Genomic DNA, 19,639 nt, shown 5'->3' with positions numbered 1-19,639 from the left:
CCTTCAGATAAAACAAAATGAAACCAGTTTATTTGGCATCTTTCAATAAGAGCCGCGTTTTACAGTTTATTTATGCTTCTGTGTTTATACTGTGGTGACTTTCACTTGATCCGCAGAGTGTTCCCCATCTGAGGAATTCATTGGTTCAGATCAGGACGTAGACGGTAAGTGCACCACACGACTGAGTGCTGACCTCTCAGATGACGTATAACAATGACTAACTGTTTGTTTTAAATGTCTCATGAAAAGTGTGGCTTACTTACCTGTAATCTGTATGACTCCAGCTCTTTCTTACACGTCCCAGTAGTTACAGACTGACTAAATGTCTCCATTTACTTCAATGCAGTCACCCTTTCCCAAAGCGCTCATCCATTTCTACTTTAAAAAAAATAAGAGAATAAACCCCTCCCAGAAATCCCATCCTTCCCAAAACCTCTTCCTGTAGGTAGCAAACCCTTCAAAAATAAGGATAACGAAGGAAGTTGGGTGAGCGGGGCAGAGAACCGAAAGTACTGGGACGAGTGAGAAAGTATTGAAGTAATGAAGATTACTAATAAGTAATCCAGGCATTACCTCCTCTTCTCCTTCCTCGTCCCATTCATTACTAAGTGAGAATTGCCCAAGCTAAGAATCCTTCATCAGCTGATAACTTACGTTAGTAGTTGTGAACCAATAAACACAACCAGATTGCAGGAATTCAGAAAGAAAATAATTTATTCTCATTTATTCCTCTCTTCTGTTATCCTCTGATCCTTTTTTCCCTAAGAAGGATGCCCAACAAAAACAGAAACAAAAATACTCATTTAGCCGCAGAAAAAGGAAAGGCAGGAATAATCAAGCGAAATGGACTTCTGAATGAGCTCTGATCTGGTTGTCAATTTGGCACGCGGAGCAACTTGCAATCTATAATAAGAAGTGGAAGGGGAGGTCCAGGTGGCAGCTCCGCAGATATCTGCAGTAGAAACCCCTTCGTGCTCTGCCCATGGCGCTGCCATTCCCTCGGTAGAATGAGACTTCACTGCACCAGGAATCTCTTTCCCACAGTCCTGGTAGGCTAGGAACATGATCATTTTTACCCATCACCCTAAGGTGGAAGTAGATGTTTTTTCACTTTAAACTCGATCGAAATTCGTGCAGGGACTGTCTTATTTTCTGTGTTCCGCTGATCTCTTCAGGTACATTTTACAGCACTCGAATCAGAGGAATCTGTTTGTAGAGCAGGAAGTGTGTCTTGTTGATCCTTATGGAAAACTTAAGGAATTTGGGATCCAGGGCACCCAGCTGCGCCATTCTTCTTCTTCTTGTAGTTGCAACAACAAATAAGAAACCTTTGAACGTAAGGAATCTGTCAGAAACCTTCTCCAAATCTTCAAAATAAGTTTTGTGCAAAAAGGGTCAGACCGTAGGTAGAAACATGAAAGGAAGACACTCTTAACCCTCATTCATAACTGGTGCAAACCCCTAAACACTGTTGAAACTAGAGGCTGTATTGACGAGAAATGATCCCAAGGCAATCTAAAAGCCCTAACGCACCCCTCCCTTCCCTTGTTTTTAGGAGAGCACCTCCCTGCCTCTATAAGGCTGAGTAGCCTAATGGAGAGAAGAAAAAGGAAGTATTGTTTGACAGAAACCGCCCCAAGTAGTGTCTTGTGGGTATGTCGCATTTGAAAAAGAGCTTCTAAACAGCCTTGTTTAAAATGTGGGCCCTAGCACCATAAACGAGAACATCAGCGGGCCCTCGTACAAGTTTCTAATGAAAACACGCGAGACTGTCTGCCCCACGTTCAGCAAACGGAGCAGGATTGGGCCTGCCATTGTAAGGAACAACAGGGAGGTGGAATTGAAGTCTCCTGGGCATTGGGGAAAGGGTGGGGAACCAGAAGTTTTTTCCAAGCGTGAATATCCCGTTGGCCCTCCTGCACCATGGGACAACGTTAAAACAAAACCTAAATTCTCCGCAGGGTACAGTCACAGGGGGAAGAAATAACCCAAACCACCTTGCCTCGGAAAAAGAGTCCTGCAAATGCTGTGAAGGGCCCCAGCACCTTCCTAGAAAGCAGTGGAACAAATCCGGGAGGAGCCCTTCCAACCTAAACAGGCCTAGTAAGGAGAGGGGCACAAAAATTCAACAGGAAGAGGTTTCGGCAGAGATGGGAATTATGGGAGGGTTTTACTCTTTCTTTTTGTAGTAGTAGACCACAGCTTTGGAAATGGATGATTGCGTTGAAGTAAGTGGAAACGTTTATTTAGTTAGGAATGGGGCAAGGAAAGAGTAGAGGAGGCAGTTAGTTTTTTAAAAATAAAATTATATCCTGAATCTGCATATGCAATGAAAATTCGGGCCGGCACCGTGAAATAAACACTGACTTGCATGTGGCACATTTATGGAAAACATCTTTAATAAATTGACATGTGTTGTTGTTCAGCATGAGAAATAAGTGTGGTGTTTCTGAGCATGGCCTTTTGGAGGACGTGGATAAGTTCTCTGGCATAAAGTCACTTGGGCTGGCAGTTGTCTGTAACTGGTCCAGTTCCGTTTTTGTAGCTGCATGAAGGATGGTCTTGTTTTTTAGGTCGAGCCTACCCGACAACGTTGTCTGGTAGAAAAATACCTCTTGTCGGTTTACCAAGATCATTTAGTGGGCTAAAGCCCGCCCACTCCTTACCATTGGTTGGCTTTATTGTCACTCTCTGGCTTAGAGACCGCCAACTCCTTACCATTAGTTGGCATTATTGTCACTCCTTTGCTTGCTTCTTATTTGATGGCATGCCTTGTCTTTCGTGTGTTTTTATTTTTCTCCCTTGGAACTTTTTTACTTGTATTCTTTCACTGCTCACTTTTAGGGAACTTCTTATTTTCTTTGTTATTATGCACTACATGAAAGTGCCTGTGATTTACACCTCTCTGCCCCCTCTGCTAACCATCCCCTACGCTCCATGTTGTTCTCTTGTGTGCTTGCCCCCACATCCCTTTCCCCTTGTCATGTGTTGCTTTATCCCTTCTGTGCTTTTGCCCGTACAACCCCACCCCATGTTACTCTCGTTTGCTTGCCCCCCCAATCCCTGCCTCTCCACACCCATGCTCGGAGTTGATCGCGCCCCCTTGCAAAACAACCCTGCCTGGCGCTCCAGCTACTTGTCTTGTGTGCTTTCCCCTGCCCCGTTCAGAGTTAGTTTCTCTTAGGTTCTTTCTCCCCAGCCAAACATCCCTTTCCCTTGTTTCAATGGCAGACTCACTTAGGTGGGTTTGGATGGAAACTATTACCCTGCACACCTTATTAGCCAAGAGGATGGCTAGAGGGGTTGGGCGTCAGCCACAGAGATGTTGCTGTAGTCTAGGGGTTCGAAAACCTGACTCCAGCTTTCTCCTTTCCCTGATGGGTAGTTAGGCTACAAGATACTCTGTATTCGCATTTCAACTGCATTAAAAGCACGTATTGACTAACACTGGCAAAGCCAACAGATCCCCTATGCAAGATCTTGGCTTTGTCAAAATTTATTTTCGTTGCGTTGTACAACTTTTGCACAAAAGTACTATTACGCTATAATATATCAAATATATTTAAATCTACATCTGTGTGTATATTATTGTTGTATATCGCATAATAATAATATGCTTAGTCACTTTAGTACGGTCTGTTATTGTATGTCATCTTGTACTGTATGTTATGGCGTGTCATTTCATTGCATAGTATGCATGGTATAGTGTAGTATAGAATGGTATGGACTGTCATTGCATGGTATGGTCTGTCATTGGATAGTATGCTATGGTCTGTCATTGGATGGTATACTATGCTCTGTCACTGGATGGTATGCTATGCTATGGCCTGACATTGGATGGTATGCTATGCTATGCTAAGCTATGCTTTGGCATTGGATGGTATGGTATGGTATGCTATGCTATGCTATGCTATGGAATGTCATTGGATGGTATGTTATGCTTTGTCATTGGATGGTATGGTATGGTATGCTATGCTATGGCCTGTCACTGGATGGAATGGTATGCTTTGTCATTGGATGGTATGCTATGCTATGCTATGCTATGCTATGCTATGCTATGCCCTGTCATTGGATGGTATGTTATGCTTTGTCACTGGATGGAATGGTATGCTGCCCTATGGCCTGTCATTGGATGGTATGTTATGCTTTGTCATTGGATGGTATGGTATGGTATGGTATGCTATGCTATGGCCTGTCACTGGATGGAATGGTATGCTGCCCTATGGCCTGTCATTGGATGGTATGCTATGCTATGGCCTGTCATTGGATGGTATGTTATGCTTTGTCATTGGATGGTATGGTATGGCATGCTATGCTATGGCCTGTCACTGGATGGAATGGTATGCTTTGTCATTGGATGGTATGCTATGCTATGCTATGCTATGGCCTGTCATTGGATGGTATGTTATGCTTTGTCATTGGATGGTATGGTATGGTATGCTATGCTATGGCCTGTCACTGGATGGAATGGTATGCTTTGTCATTGGATGGTATGCTATGCTATGCTATGGCCTGTCATTGGATGGTATGTTATGCTTTGTCATTGGATGGTATGCTATGGTATGCTGTGGCCTGTCACTGGATGGAATGGTATGCTGCCCTACGGCCTGTCATTGGATGGTATGCTGCGCTATGGCCTGTCATTGGATGGTATGCTGCGCTATGGCCTGTCATTGGATGGTATGCTATGCTATGGCCTGTCATTGGATGGTATGTTATGCTTTGTCATTGGATGGTATGGCATGGTATGGTATGGTATGGTATGCTATGGCCTGTCACTGGATGGAATGGTATGCTGCGCTATGGCCTGTCATTGGATGGTATGCTGCGCTATGGCCTGTCATTGGATGGTATGCTGCGCTATGGCCTGTCATTGGATGGTATGTTATGCTTTGTCACTGGATGGAATGGTATGCTGCCCTATGGCCTGTCATTGGATGGTATGCTATGCTATGGCCTGTCATTGGATGGTATGTTATGCTTTGTCATTGGATGGTATGGTATGGTATGCTATGCTATGGCCTGTCACTGGATGGAATGGTATGGTATGCTATGCTATGGCCTGTCACTGGATGGAATGGTATGCTGCGCTATGGCCTGTCATTGGATGGTAGGCTGCGCTATGGCCTGTCACTGGATGGTATGCTGCGCTATGGCCTGTCATTGGATGGTAGGCTGCGCTATGGCCTGTCATTGGATGGTATGCTGTGGCCTGTCACTGGATGGTATGCTGCGCTATGGCCTGTCATTGGATGGTATGCTGCGCTATGGCCTGTCATTGGATGGTATGCTGCGCTATGGCCTGTCATTGGATGGTATGCTGCGCTATGGCCTGTCATTGGATGGTATGCTATGCTATGGCCTGTCATTGGATGGTATGTTATGCTTTGTCATTGGATTGGATGGTATGGTATGGTATGCTATGCTATGGCCTGTCACTGGATGGAATGGTATGCTTTGTCATTGGATGGTATGCTATGCTATGGCCTGTCATTGGATGGTATGTTATGCTTTGTCATTGGATGGTATGGTATGGTATGCTATGCTATGGCCTGTCACTGGATGGAATGGTATGCTTTGTCATTGGATGGTATGCTATGCTATGCTATGCTATGGCCTGTCATTGGATGGTATGTTATGCTTTGTCATTGGATGGTATGGTATGCTGTGGCCTGTCACTGGATGGAATGGTATGCTGCCCTATGGCCTGTCACTGGATGGTATGCTGCGCTATGGCCTGTCATTGGATGGTATGCTGCGCTATGGCCTGTCATTGGATGGTATGCTATGCTATGGCCTGTCATTGGATGGTATGTTATGCTTTGTCATTGGATGGTATGCTATGGCCTGTCACTGGATGGTAGGCTGCGCTATGGCCTGTCACTGGATGGTATGCTGCGCTATGGCCTGTCATTGGATGGTATGCTGCGCTATGGCCTGTCATTGGATGGTATGTTATGCTTTGTCATTGGATGGTATGCTGTGGCCTGTCACTGGATGGTATGCTGCGCTATGGCCTGTCATTGGATGGTAGGCTGCGCTATGGCCTGTCACTGGATGGTATGCTGCGCTATGGCCTGTCATTGGATGGTAGGCTGCGCTATGGCCTGTCACTGGATGGTATGCTGCGCTATGGCCTGTCATTGGATGGTATGTTATGCTTTGTCATTGGATGGTATGCTGTGGCCTGTCATTGGATGGTATGCTGCGCTATGGCCTGTCATTGGATGGTAGGCTGCGCTATGGCCTGTCACTGGATGGTATGCTGCGCTATGGCCTGTCATTGGATGGTAGGCTGCGCTATGGCCTGTCACTGGATGGTATGCTGCGCTATGGCCTGTCATTGGATGGTATGTTATGCTTTGTCATTGGATGGTATGCTGTGGCCTGTCACTGGATGGTATGCTGCGCTATGGCCTGTCATTGGATGGTAGGCTGCGCTATGGCCTGTCATTGGATGGTATGCTGCGCTATGGCCTGTCATTGGATGGTATGCTGCGCTATGGCCTGTCATTGGATGGTATGCTGCGCTATGGCCTGTCATTGGATGGTATGCTGCGCTATGGCCTGTCATTGGATGGTATGTTATGCTTTGTAATTGGATGGTATGGTATGGCCTGTCACTGGATGGAATGGTATGCTGCGCTATGGCCTGTCATTGGATGGTAGGCTGCGCTATGGCCTGTCATTGGATGGTAGGCTGCGCTATGGCCTGTCACTGGATGGTATGCTGCGCTATGGCCTGTCATTGGATGGTAGGCTGCGCTATGGCCTGTCACTGGATGGTATGCTGCGCTATGGCCTGTCAGTGGATGGTATGTTATGCTTTGTCATTGGATGGTATGCTGTGGCCTGTCACTGGATGGTATGCTGCGCTATGGCCTGTCATTGGATGGTAGGCTGCGCTATGGCCTGTCATTGGATGGTATGCTGCGCTATGGCCTGTCATTGGATGGTAGGCTGCGCTATGGCCTGTCATTGGATGGTATGCTGTGGCCTGTCACTGGATGGTATGCTGCGCTATGGCCTGTCATTGGATGGTATGCTGCGCTATGGCCTGTCATTGGATGGTATGCTGCGCTATGGCCTGTCATTGGATGGTATGCTGCGCTATGGCCTGTCATTGGATGGTATGCTGCACTATGGCCTGTCATTGGATGGTATGCTGCGCTATGGCCTGTCATTGGATGGTATGCTGCGCTATGGCCTGTCATTGGATGGTAGGCTGCGCTATGGCCTGTCACTGGATGGTATGCTGCGCTATGGCCTGTCATTGGATGGTATGTTATGCTTTGTCATTGGATGGTATGCTGTGGCCTGTCACTGGATGGTATGCTGCGCTATGGCCTGTCATTGGATGGTATGCTGCGCTATGGTCTGTCATTGGATGGTATGCTGCCCTATGGCCTGTCATTGGATGGTATGCTGCGCTATGGTCTGTCATTGGATGGTATGCTGCGCTATGGCCGGTCACTGGATGGGATGGTATGCTGCGCTATGGCCTGTCACTGGATGGAATGCTGCGCTATGGCCTGTCATTGGATGGTATGCTGCGCTATGGCCTGTCACTGGATGGTAGGCTGCGCTATGGCCTGTCACTGGATGGGATGGTATGCTGCGCTATGGCCTGTCATTGGATGGTATGCTGCGCTATGGCCTGTCATTGGATGGTATGCTGCGCTATGGCCTGTCATTGGATGGTATGCTGCGCTATGGCCTGTCATTGGATGGTATGCTGCGCTATGGCCTGTCATTGGATGGTATGCTGCGCTACGGCCTGTCATTGGATGGTATGCTGTGGCCTGTCACTGGATGGTATGCTGCGCTATGGTCTGTCATTGGATGGTATGTTATGCTTTGTCATTGGATGCTATGGTATGCTATGGCCTGTCACTGGATGGAATGGTATGCTGCGCTATGGCCTGTCATTGAATGGTATGGTATGCTATGCTGTGGCCTGTCACTGGATGGTATGGTATGGTATGGTATGGTATGGTATGGCCTGTCACTGGATGGAATGGTATGCTACGCTATGGCCTGTCATTGGATGGTATGGTATGTCGTATCGTATAGTATGGTATGGTATGACCCGGTATATTTTGTCATGGTATGTGAGGTAAGGCCTGTCATTGCGTAATATGGTATGGCCTGTCATTGTATAGTATTGCACAACCTGCCATTGTATAGTATGGAATGGTATGGCCTATCGTGTATGGTAAGGTATGGCTTCTCATGGTATGGTATTTTATTGAATGGTAAGGTTTTGCCTGTTATTGTGTGGTATGGTAAAGTATGACCGGTTGTATGGTACGGTATGTCATTCTATAGTATGGTATTGAATGGTATGGCCTTTCATTGCATAGTATGCTATGATGTGACGTGGTACGGTATGACCTCTCATTGTATAGTATAATATGCTGTAGTATGGTATGTTATGTAACATGGTGTTCCTGACATATAGTATGGTAATCTGGGTTAACAATATACACATTAATGTGCAGAAGTAAGCAAAATCGGAGCGGCTAAACAAGCAAAAGGTCCTTTACGATGTGTTATTTTCACACTAGAATGTTCTATCCCACCTGTAATCATGCAAACATAAACCACGTTAATACACACCCTGCTTTTTGCATAAATCATTTTGATCCTGCACAAAACATCCTATAAATCATGGAACATGTACCAAAAAAGCACTTGATTGCGAACAAGTGAATACTTAATAGCGATAATGCAAAGCCGGTAATGTATTTTGAAATCCTTGTTCAAAGCAATGCTAACAACCTGTGGCCTGCTGGTGGTGTTATGTGCACCAACGCCCCGGGCTCACAAGGCAAGCTGTCGTGTTTCTGTGACCCCTGCAACCCCAAAAGGCCACTCTTTAGTCCGTCTTAAATCTAGTTTCGAAGCTGTGTGGCTCAGGTAAGGTCTTTGCCATCTGTATTTTTTAACACCTTGACGCCTGTGGTACCAGATTAAATACATTTGTGTAACACTTCTAGCCAGCGTGTTGCAGATTCGAGTAGGGAAATCATAAGATGAATTGTCGGTCCAGTGCCTCGAAGGCCTGTAGCGCCGAGTAAAGGAGATTAGCTCCTTCCCAGCCCCTTGCCTTTTCGTGGCTCTTGCCTGTTGGGAAATCTCACCATTTCTGTGTGGATCAGGCTCCCGCTGGCTTCACTGCACTTCTAACGGGGGTTGTTAATACTTCTTTCATGGGGGGCGCAGTGCCCACGACCCCTCTTTCCCCTCGCACCTGCAGGTATGTTCAGAGGGTTTGTGTTGGGTAAACCAGAGAGGTACCCCTGCCGTCCGAGGCCGGAGCTGTTTGAAATCAGACTCTCAAGCTGTTGAGGGACCCAGGGTTGTTGGTCTCGAGGTAGTGTATCTCGTATGGGAGCTTTAGAGACTGGGTCTGTTACTGGGGCACCTTCAGTGGGGGTTGCAGGAGCCAGGCAAACTGCCCTTCCTAGTCCTTTGAGTCACCAATATATTTCAACAGTACGTTTTGATGCAGGAACATGCATGGTAGAGGAAGAGGAGGAGAAAGAGCATGGCCAACAGCAGCAGTGCCTACCTCCTTACTGGCTGTTCATCACTATTCCAACACCTGTGAGCCTCCTCTCATTCTGTTCCATCTTTTGGACACACAGCACTGTGGGCCCACTTATGCTTTCTGCATGGGGCATTGGCTCAGCCACTGGCTAGCACTACTATGAATGATGACATTCTGCTCTTTCACAAAGACCATATCTATATAAAGTATACCCTTTTTAGGTCGAGCATTCGAGACCTCTTGTATATACTTTAGTATATACTTAGATGTGCTCTGGCGATCAGCCCTAGGGCTTGTCTGCTTCCGCTTAGGGGCTTTTCTTTTCTGTTTAACTGCCTTTATTTAACTGTCTTGATAGAAAACGACCAGTAGATGTCAGTAAAATACCAGAATTGCTTTCTGCTGAGGATCTTTCTTTTAAAAAAAATTCAGGCAACTGCCTCCATTTAACTTTCTTGATAGAAATCGACCAGCAGAGGTCAGTAAAATACCAGAATCACTTTAGCATTCTCTAGATTCCAGCCCATAGAAATTGTCTTCCACGAGCACCCGTGGATAATAGTATTTATTTCAAATCTTATATTTTCAGTGATGTGACCACTGAAGGCCCTGATTTTATATTAAAAACAGAGCTTTGGACTATACCATTTCCCGCGGAAAGGCAATATTTCTCTCCATGTGTTTCCATACTTGCCGTGTCACGCAGTTTGATGCTTACTTTAACTCCATGTTAAAGAACAGTATATGTTTCAGCACCCAGGCTAATGTGCTCCATAGCTAAATACATATATATATGTATGTATTCAGACCCCAGATCTGTCAGCTTAGCGATTTGGCTCCTGAGGTCCTACAATTTGAGTAGCCTAATCTTCCACCTGAATGCATAAGCATTTGCATGGAACTCTGCAGACCGACTACCTGTGCTTGCTATACAGCCCAGTAGAAGAGGTTAGTGAGCTACTGTCACTCAAAACAAATTGACCCTAAATTACACTGGGCTGCTACACAAAGTGCCTATTGAGCTTTGTATATTCTAGACTGCTAGCCCTGTCGCTCCAGCCACAGACGTTTAGAGTCTTGCTGCATTTATTAGGGATGGTGAAGACTGAGGTCTGACGTGTGCAGACACAAAGACACATAACACGGTTTGCTGTCGGCAGACCTCTTAAGCAAAGACCTAATATGGGGATCAGCTTAGTGGCCTCGGCAAACTTTGAATAATCAACTCACTACCCAATCACACAGCAGAGAATGCAAGAAATAAGTGAGCCTGAACCTCCCTCACAAACGAAATTTTACACAAACTCCTAAGCGCAAAGAGACTGATCAACTAGGTCGTTGTCCGGTGCAGCTGCCTAGACCGCTATAGAGGAGATCGACTATGGGTCACCCCCTTGGCCGTCACCTACCCAGCCGGACCTTGGGCATATTTCTCCTCGTCTCTACCCCTATCTCTGATCCCTAACCTCACCCCTCTCCCGCCCATGCCACATTCATCTAGTAACATGTACCTGTGTAACATTGCGTTTGTCTTGAGTATGCATCACCATGCTCCAGTAACTGTTTGTAACCATGTAACTTTTACCGAACTACCTACCCCTCCCCGCTCTACTCCTCTCCACTTTCCTGCTACTGACCTCTGCCCTCACCTGTCCTGGCCCTAGTCCCCACCCTGTTTACCTGCGAATTTTCCCTCTTCATTTGAGATCTAGCTAATTTGTCTGATGCCCGATGGAGCTACCTGGTTTAGCTATAGGGGAGACAGGTCGGGGATTCCCTCCTTGGACGTTACCTACCCAGTCGGTCTTTAGCCAGACATCCTTTCGTCTCTCCTGTCGTCTCTTCCCGCATCCTCCCTCTATTTATGTCTCTCTTTCTCTCCTCTCTCAATATATTGAGACTGAACTATTTTGTCTGATGCCCGATTGAGCTACCTGGTTTAGCTATAGGGGAGATGGGCCGTGGACTCCCTCCTTGGTCGTCACCTACCCAGTCGGCCTTTAGACAGACTTAATTTCGTCTCTCCTTGTGGTCTCTTCCCCTATCCTCCCTTTCTCACCTTCCCTGTCCCCTCCCCTCTACGCTCCTTTTATTTTGCCCTCCATGTTCTTTAAATGTTTCCCTTGGAGACCTAGCTATTTGGCCAAAGCCCGATGGAGCTACCTGATAGCTATAGAGGAGATGGGTTTTGGGACTTCCCCCTCGACCGTCACCTACCAAGCCGGACTTTGGGCAGACTTTCCTTCGTCTTTCTGCCGTATCTCCCTCCCACCCCTTTACCCTTCCCCTCTACACTTCACCTATCTCGTTTTCTATGCTCTTGTAATTGTTTGTCTAGCAACTGATGTAAATTGGAACTGATGTAATCTTGTAACCTTGTGGAACCTCATGTAAAGCGCTCTGATACCTCCGGGTCTAGCCAGCGCTATATAAAACTCTTAAAATAAAATAAATAAATAAAGAGCATAATGTTAGGCTCTACGCTCAATGTTATACTCTTTTGTTAAGTAGCAAGATAATTTTTTTTTGTTACAGAGCTGTAAAGACCAATTAATAAATGATATGTTGACGCCCAATGCCTATTCTCCAATTCCGTAGTACTCCATTGACCTGGAATGAATACAAGTTGGACCTGCTGGTTATTGAAACTGACCTGCATGTTGTGGTGATTTCTAAATTGAACGCTTAACTGACTGCTCCTCATGTTCCATTCTCTAACCAATATATTTGACAGTGAATGTTTGGTCATTGGCGATTTAAACGTTTTTTTCGATGTATGCACCGTTTTAGGAAGACTAGTGTACTGTCTTCCTGGAGATTTCCTTTGCTATAGTCACTCTTTTCAAATAATTATAAATTACTTGCAATACTAATCTTGTTTGTACTTTCTCTTTCTCTGTTTAGCAACGCATTTTATGTACTTTGTGTTTGTCTTGATGTTTCTTTGAATGGTGAAGGGTGCATAATGACCGCTTCTAAGATGCAATTAATTTCCCTGCGCTTCATGGTCCCCGCTTCTTAGATTCTCTGCATCTGTAAGGGTTCTCATACTTTGTGTTCTTTTCAGACCTGCAGATGGATTGGAAGCAGAGCTCCGACACGGTGATTGTGAAGCTGAATACTGGGACTCTGAAGATAGACGAGGTGGATGCAGCCTTCACTGACACAGATTGTATTATCAGATTACCAGGTACAGTTACATTTACTTTTCCCTGATGGCAAGATCATAGCTTCTGCCTTCTACTCGGCTGGTTTTGTGTAGTTTGCCACCCTACGGTAGGAACTGTACGTTTGTGGGCGGCATAACCGTTGGGCTGGTGCCAGACTGATTCTATGCACCCCTCAGGGTATGTTGTCCTATAGGCCAGCTTGCTCACAGTGCCACCATGAGTACCCCTCAACCTCGGTGGGTAGCAGATGCAACCACTGAACATGACAACCCTGATCCCCCAGGACTCATGGTAACCACTCTAGAATGCTTTTGCTCAGTCACTCGTGCTCTCTTATTCTCAGAGAAATATGCAGGGGATACACAGTGGGACATTCAATGTTTATTTAACCAATTTGATTCTTCTATAAAGTATATGTGCTGCAATGATCAATAGACAGAAGCAGATAAAAGTGATTAAAAGTACCAGGGCAGTTAACACAATAAAAACTTCCACCATCTTGCTAAATCAATGTATATATGCAAGCATATAGAACAATATAGAAAATCTTACATACTCCTATGCATTCCCTAACCGATGTGTCTAGGGTGTGTGTGTTCTGCCAAGAATCCTCGTACTGGATGATCGAACCCCGGTTACCTGCAGGGAAAGAATGTAAGTCCCCGTCTTGGTCACTAGCTGGACACCCTTCTCAGAGATATCGGCAAGCTGCTGGGCCGAAGCTTCAGTGTATAGAGACCTTGCCAATAGCAGCAAAGCGCTCCTCTACCTAAACCTGGAAATGCTTGTTTATTTATAATGAACAGCATCCTTGAGAGTCCTGGGGAAGCCAGCATTGTTATGGTGTATAGATAGCTATGTCGCCTCGTGGATGAACAGTCGAACAACATTTGCACAATGTGTGTCGAGCCCTTGGACATGGTGTTCAAGCAGTCGTGATGATGGTCTTGCGAAGTGGAATCTTAAAGCGAAGCGTTGTCACGCACTCAAGGGTGTGTAAAAGGTTATTGTGTCAAAGGGAAGGCAACTTAAATGTGTTCATGGTGAAAGATAGCATTGTTTCTACGTGGGCCTAACTAAGATACATGACACTGGGAAAATAAATTCTATTCGCTTTTATGAAGCTCTGGCATTCAAACAGAGACACCCCCCTTTTCTAGATTTAAAAATCAAAGTTCGCTACAGCCGTGAGTTATAGTTATGATTTCCATTGTATTGTAAAAGAGTAGGTTTAGTTTATTTTTTATTTTATTTTACTTTCTCTAAATGCGCCAAGGATGCCTTGTCCCATTATAACTTTAATGTAACTTTTAGTCTTTGCTTGTTGCTGGTAGAGATTTGGTAAGGAAACCCAAGGTCGAATAGATGCTGATCAATTAAGTGAAATGCAAAGAATTGCTGTCTCCAGTATCTGGAAAAGCAACTTTACAAGTATATAATCTCTGCAGGCAATGAAAGAGTTACTGTGCAGCTTTTGGTTCTAGGTTCACTTTTGTTTTTTGATGCTGCTACAATCAAATAGATGCGTGATGTGAATTGGACCTGGCATGTCTGAATATGAGCCATAAATTCGCCTATTCGTTTATTGTTGCTCTGGTTTATTTGCAGATGGTCGTCAGTGGAACTGCCAGTTCTGCGAAGAGATAGAGGCTTCCTGCAGCAAGGTTCTGTATAAGGAGAAAGGGAACTTCCTTCAGCTCACCCTCCAAAAGAAAATTCCAATGTACAGTTGGCCAGACCTGGTAAGTCATCCTATTAGATCACTCTTTACCTTAATGTTTTTCCCTCCTATTCTAAGTGTCTCTCGTTAAGGCATACAGTTATTTCTAAGAAGTCAATGTCAATTGTTTACTTGTCATTCATTTATCATTTTTAAATTCGGCTTATCCTTGTATTTTTACACGTGTGAGTATTTCTGTAGCCCCAAAGTGCATTATATAGTGTATACATTGGTAAACAATCAGAAACAATCGTATTGCTTAACAATTTCATCCACAGTTCAGTTCAAGTGCTGCACTCTGCCCACAATTGCTTTGCTACTGCTGTTACCCAAGTCCATCAATTTATATCTTGGCTACGACTCACCTCTTGTAACCCCTTCTCCTGAAATTGTATTGCTTGCTGAACCTTTGCCTGTTCTGGCTGAAGTGCAGAACACTATCCTAAAACTAAATGTGTACCGACATAAATGACTGACCTGCTGTAAGTTAACTGTCAAAAGACATTAAGTCAGCCCAGTTATCAATCTCTGAAGTAGAATGCTCCTAGTTCTGAATTGTCTGTGTTTTAATAAACCACAAAAGTAAGATGTGAATTTACTGCAGTATAAACTAATTAAACCCTAACCTGCTGCCTAATAGACCCTTCATTGATATTCATGCGCTATGAACACTTGGAGTGTGCCGGGCTGTGTGTACAGGGAACTCTCCTGCCTTCTGCCTACTCCTCGCGGAACCCGCTCCGCGGGTCCCGCATCGCTGGGATTGGCTGCTGTCACCTAAGGACTACTGCTTGTCATCTGTGAGGTGGGAGCTGCAGGGCTGCGAGCAGAGCGCGGGTCTGGGACTACCTTTCCCAGAAGCGCCCGCCGCCCAGATTTACAGCACCTGGGCTGCTCTCCCTGCTGGCCCCTCCCCATCTGTTTGAAAAGCCCTTGCCTTCGGTTCACCTGTGGGACGCTGCGCTGTGAACACTTGGAGTGTGCCGGGCTGTGTGTACAGGGAACTCTCCTGCCTTCTGCCTACTCCTTGCGGAACCCACTCCGCGGGTCCTGCATCGCTGGGATTGGCTGCTGTCACCTAAGGACTACTGCTTGTCATCTGTGAGGTGGGAGCTGCAGGGCTGCGAGCGGAGCGTGGGTCTGGGACTACCTTTCCCAGAAGCGCCCGCCGCCCAGATTTACAGCACCTGGGCTGCTCTCCCAGCTGGCCCCTCCCCTTTACGACGGACCTATAAACTGTAGGTCCGTCCTGTAGGCCTGCTGCACGGGAGCGCACGGGAGCGACCGGGAGAAGCCCGGGACAAGCCCGGGACAAGGGCGGGACCGTTTGTGGCCGTCAGGGGCCGACTGAAGCCGGGTCGGCCCCCCCTCTGTCATCTTGCAATTGTGGTACTAGGGTTACTCTTGTAATGATTGTAGGTATTATCAACTGTATAACATTAGTACAAATACTGTATACTAAGATTGCCAAATATGACAACATCTATAGCCGGCACCCCCGGTACCCCTTATCCGGTCGAGGTCGGGGCAGCCACCCTGGGCCCTTTGGATAAATATTTTTGTCGGGTTTCTAATGACATCGATAAGGAAATTGCCCTGGCGGAGAGACGCGCTGAGCGTAGGCTGTCCATTGAACTTCTTAAAATACCCATGGATAAAAGACAACCACAGACATTTCCGGCATTGGTTCCTCCCCGGTCATCTGTAAATCTGCCAATGGCTGACGAAACGCCCTACCCTTTTCCCCTAACCACAGTCTTGCTCCCTGACCCGCTTGAGATTACTAATCTCTGCTCTTCTCCTGCAAGTGCACTTCCCTCACTTACCGATCCAATAGAATATTTAGATCCGACTCGATACTGCGTGTCAGATCAAGTGGTAGGAGTAAATCATCATCTAAGAGGAAGAGGTGCCCTCCTCCTAGAAAGTGTTATCAGCCCAAACCTTCAAAAAAATCAAAGAAAGTGGTGGCATGCACCCTGCAGGAACCTAATGGAGCTGGTCCCAGTGGGAACATAACATATAAGGAGGGGGCCGCTCTTGAGGTGGTTAGCCCTCCCTCGACTAATACCCACCCACCAGTTATGGGATTGCTAGAGCTCCCACCCGCACCATTGGTTCTGCCTCTTGTGGAGGGTACTGCCCCAGATGACCCTAGTCCTAGAACCCAAATAGGACATGGTGAGTTCACACTTATTACCCCTACTTTGTTACTCGAGTTGGAGAAGCTGATGAGGTCTTTACTGACCCCGCTCGAGGATCAAGTAAAAAAATTAACAGATAGGCTAGATCATTTTGAGCAGGTAACCCTGGATAATTTTTTCTCTACGAAAGCACTGATCAAGTCCCACAAAAAGACGGGGGAGTCCACTAATCATCATCAATTTGGTGGGCAAGTGAAAGACGCTTCGGTTGTTGTATCTCCCACATTGGCGGACAGTACCCCAACAAGGCCACAGGCAAAAGGAAAAACGAAAAAAGCTAATGCAGAGACAATTAACAAACCTAGTAGCAAGATTGCTATAGAGGGAAATCTTCCTGTTTTGGTTGCCACGGGTTCAAAAGACCCTTCTAGCATAGTGAATCCCCGACCCAATACCCCCCAAGTCTCATCTAACAACCCAAGATCTTGTCATACTACCGCAGTTAGCAGTAGTAGAAACATCTTGGAGAATAAAAAAACCTCAAACACTATCATCACACGATATCCCTCACCCTCCCACTTCCCCCTCTAGATCTGCCAATAGCATGCCCAAACAACCATTAGCGAAGGGGCCACGCAGGATACCACACATGAATCTCACCCCTGACTCTTTTCCCTACGTAGCTGTCCTTATAAATGTTCCATCACTGCCAGCGGAACAAAGGGAAACGTTTCAAATGCTAAAAAACAAGGTTATGCATTGGCTAATGGTCAATAGACCATAACCAGGGGGAGTGGATGGTTTGATCATCGGAGTACGAAGGACTGAGTGGATCGGTCGCACTTCTAAGAAAGTGGGGGGTGATTGTATAGTTATTAATTTCCAAGATCCTAGGGTGGTAAATTTGACAACGAAACAGGATGGGGGTACTGGTTGTGGGGGAATTGGTATTGTAGATTTAACCTTTTTTTATCCAAGACCACCAGGTGTTGAATCTATTATGACAATGCATCCAAAACCCTTAACTAGTGTCCCCCAACTAGGGTTTGTTCCCCCTGCTGTACCACTTCAACTGAGTTGCCATCATGGTGGTACAAATATTAATTGTTTCGGACTCTTGAGGAACATGGGGAGGGAGTATTGACAAATGTTTGATAACTGTGCAAATGTAGAAGTTGGTAACAACAATGAAACCAAAGGTGGTGGTTCCAATAAAACTGTTACAGACTCAAATGTGGAACCAAATAGTATGAACATCTATTCAGGGTTAGTGGCTCTGGAGCATATAAGTGGGGAATGTAATGAAACATCAGGGAGTAAGGAGCAAAACACTTTAAATACCCATGATGATCTACCGGTTGAGATTAATAAATTAGAACCCGTAGGACTAGTGTCCATGGATGGCACAAGTGTAGGGAAGTTTCTCTCATGGAATATTGCTGGCCGGTAAAGTGATGTCTCAGGATTGGATTGATTTTATTGATGGTTATGAAGTTTGTTTATTCCAGGAGACATGGGCATGTGACCCTATCTTTCACCATGGCTATTTGAATTTTTCAATCCCGGCAAGTAAAGGTGCAAGGGGTCGTCCGAAGGGTGGCCTCACTATTTGGGTGAAACAATGCTCACATATCAAAGTAAAAATGTTCAATTTGGGTTGTAAGGATATCTTAATGTTAAGATTAACCCCAGAAAAGGGGGGGGGGGGGTAGATATCTATAACATATATGCTAGGGGTACTAATATAGGAAGTTCTCCAACTCTAGAAGCCCTGTCCACCTTCCTAGACTCACAGTCTCTGGGGAACAAGATTATAATAGCGGGAGACCTGAATAGGACCTACGAGCCACTTGATACTACAGATGATCCCGTGGGGCAGGATGAGGACTCACACTGGGGCGTCCCGACCTTGACCCTGGTTCCCGTCAAACGATGGACGAAAGACATTCTGCTAATGAACGCCATTTGCTTGGAACATGGGTTGAGAGCTCTCAATTGAAGAACGAAAGGCGATAGGGAGGGCGCGTGCATTTTTGATAATGGCCTAAACCATAGCAGTATAGACTGTCATCTGCAGCCTTAGTCTATGGCAGTGGGTTGGAGACATGAAAGTTAAGGGTAGATTGGAAAGCGACCACAATCCCCTCTGCGTGACCCATAACTGGTGGTCAGTTGAGTCTGGCAGTCAGCAGGGGAATGAAGAACTAATGCCCATAATGACGAATGACATGCGTAGACTTCACTGGCCAAGTGTCATGGCGAATGCGGATTCTATGGATTATATAAACTCTGAGCTGGATGTTGCAATTGCTGCAATGGAATCCGTAAATTCTGTTAACCCAGGGTCCAGGGAAATAACGGATATACACAATGAATTTTTTGCCCATATAAGACCTCATTTTTTGAGAGCCCGCAAGCCCAATAGGAAAAATCCTCCCAGATTAGCCAAGTGGTTTAACCAGCAGTGTAGGACAGCAAGGCTAGCCCTGGGCAACGCTATCAGGAATAGGGACAGGGAAGCCATAAGTAAGGCTAGGAAGCATTATAAGGCCAGCATACTGCTTGCGAAAAAACGATGGGATGAAGAGTACTGGGTAGAATTGAAGGAAGCATCAGGGGCCAAGGACTCCAGGTTATTTTGGAGGCTACTAAAGTGGGGAAGAGGTGGGAATCCAGACAAACCAGACAATAATGTCGCAGAGGGCGCCTGGGTAGAATATTTCAAACCCCAATATGCAGAGTCCACGGAGGATGGGTCCGCAAGAATTATCCCAGCAGTATTCGCAAGGGATGATTTATTCTCCCTTAAAGAATCAGAAGTTGCAATATGTGCTGCCAAAGGGGGAAGGGCCCCGGGTCTTGATGGGATTCCATCTGATGTCTTTAAAAATGACATGGTTCGGTGGGTTAGTTATGTTTCCCTTTTGGGAAACTCCATCGCCAAAGGAGCTGAAGTCCCTGAAGTATGGAAGGGGGCGATCATTGTACCTATATATAAAAAAGGGGACAGGTCCCTCCCGGCCAATTACAGGCCAATAAGCTTGATTGCCAC

General features: G+C 45.9%; 1 protein-coding gene across 11 annotated transcripts in view; it reads left to right on the top strand.

The window, feature by feature from the left end:
• Positions 1–19,639, top strand: part of USP19 (ubiquitin specific peptidase 19) — a 377,062-nt gene that overhangs the window by 39,067 nt on the left and 318,356 nt on the right. For 6 of the 11 annotated variants that reach the window (XM_078661825.1, XM_078661824.1, XM_078661818.1 and 3 more), the window contains 2 exons: positions 12,621–12,743; positions 14,332–14,465. In XM_078661825.1, the coding sequence (XP_078517951.1) occupies positions 12,621–12,743; positions 14,332–14,465 (257 nt within the window). Of the gene's footprint in view, positions 1–116; positions 165–12,620; positions 12,744–14,331; positions 14,466–19,639 lie in introns of all 11 variants that reach the window. The other 5 variants (XM_078661823.1, XM_078661822.1, XM_078661816.1 and 2 more) reach the window with 1 other exon arrangement.

This window comes from Lissotriton helveticus, chromosome 9 (assembly GCF_964261635.1).
Source record: "Lissotriton helveticus chromosome 9, aLisHel1.1, whole genome shotgun sequence".
In the NCBI taxonomy this organism is placed as follows: domain Eukaryota; kingdom Metazoa; phylum Chordata; class Amphibia; order Caudata; family Salamandridae; genus Lissotriton; species Lissotriton helveticus.
Note: the sequence above shows the minus strand (reverse complement) of the source record. Positions and strands in the feature narration are given on the sequence as shown.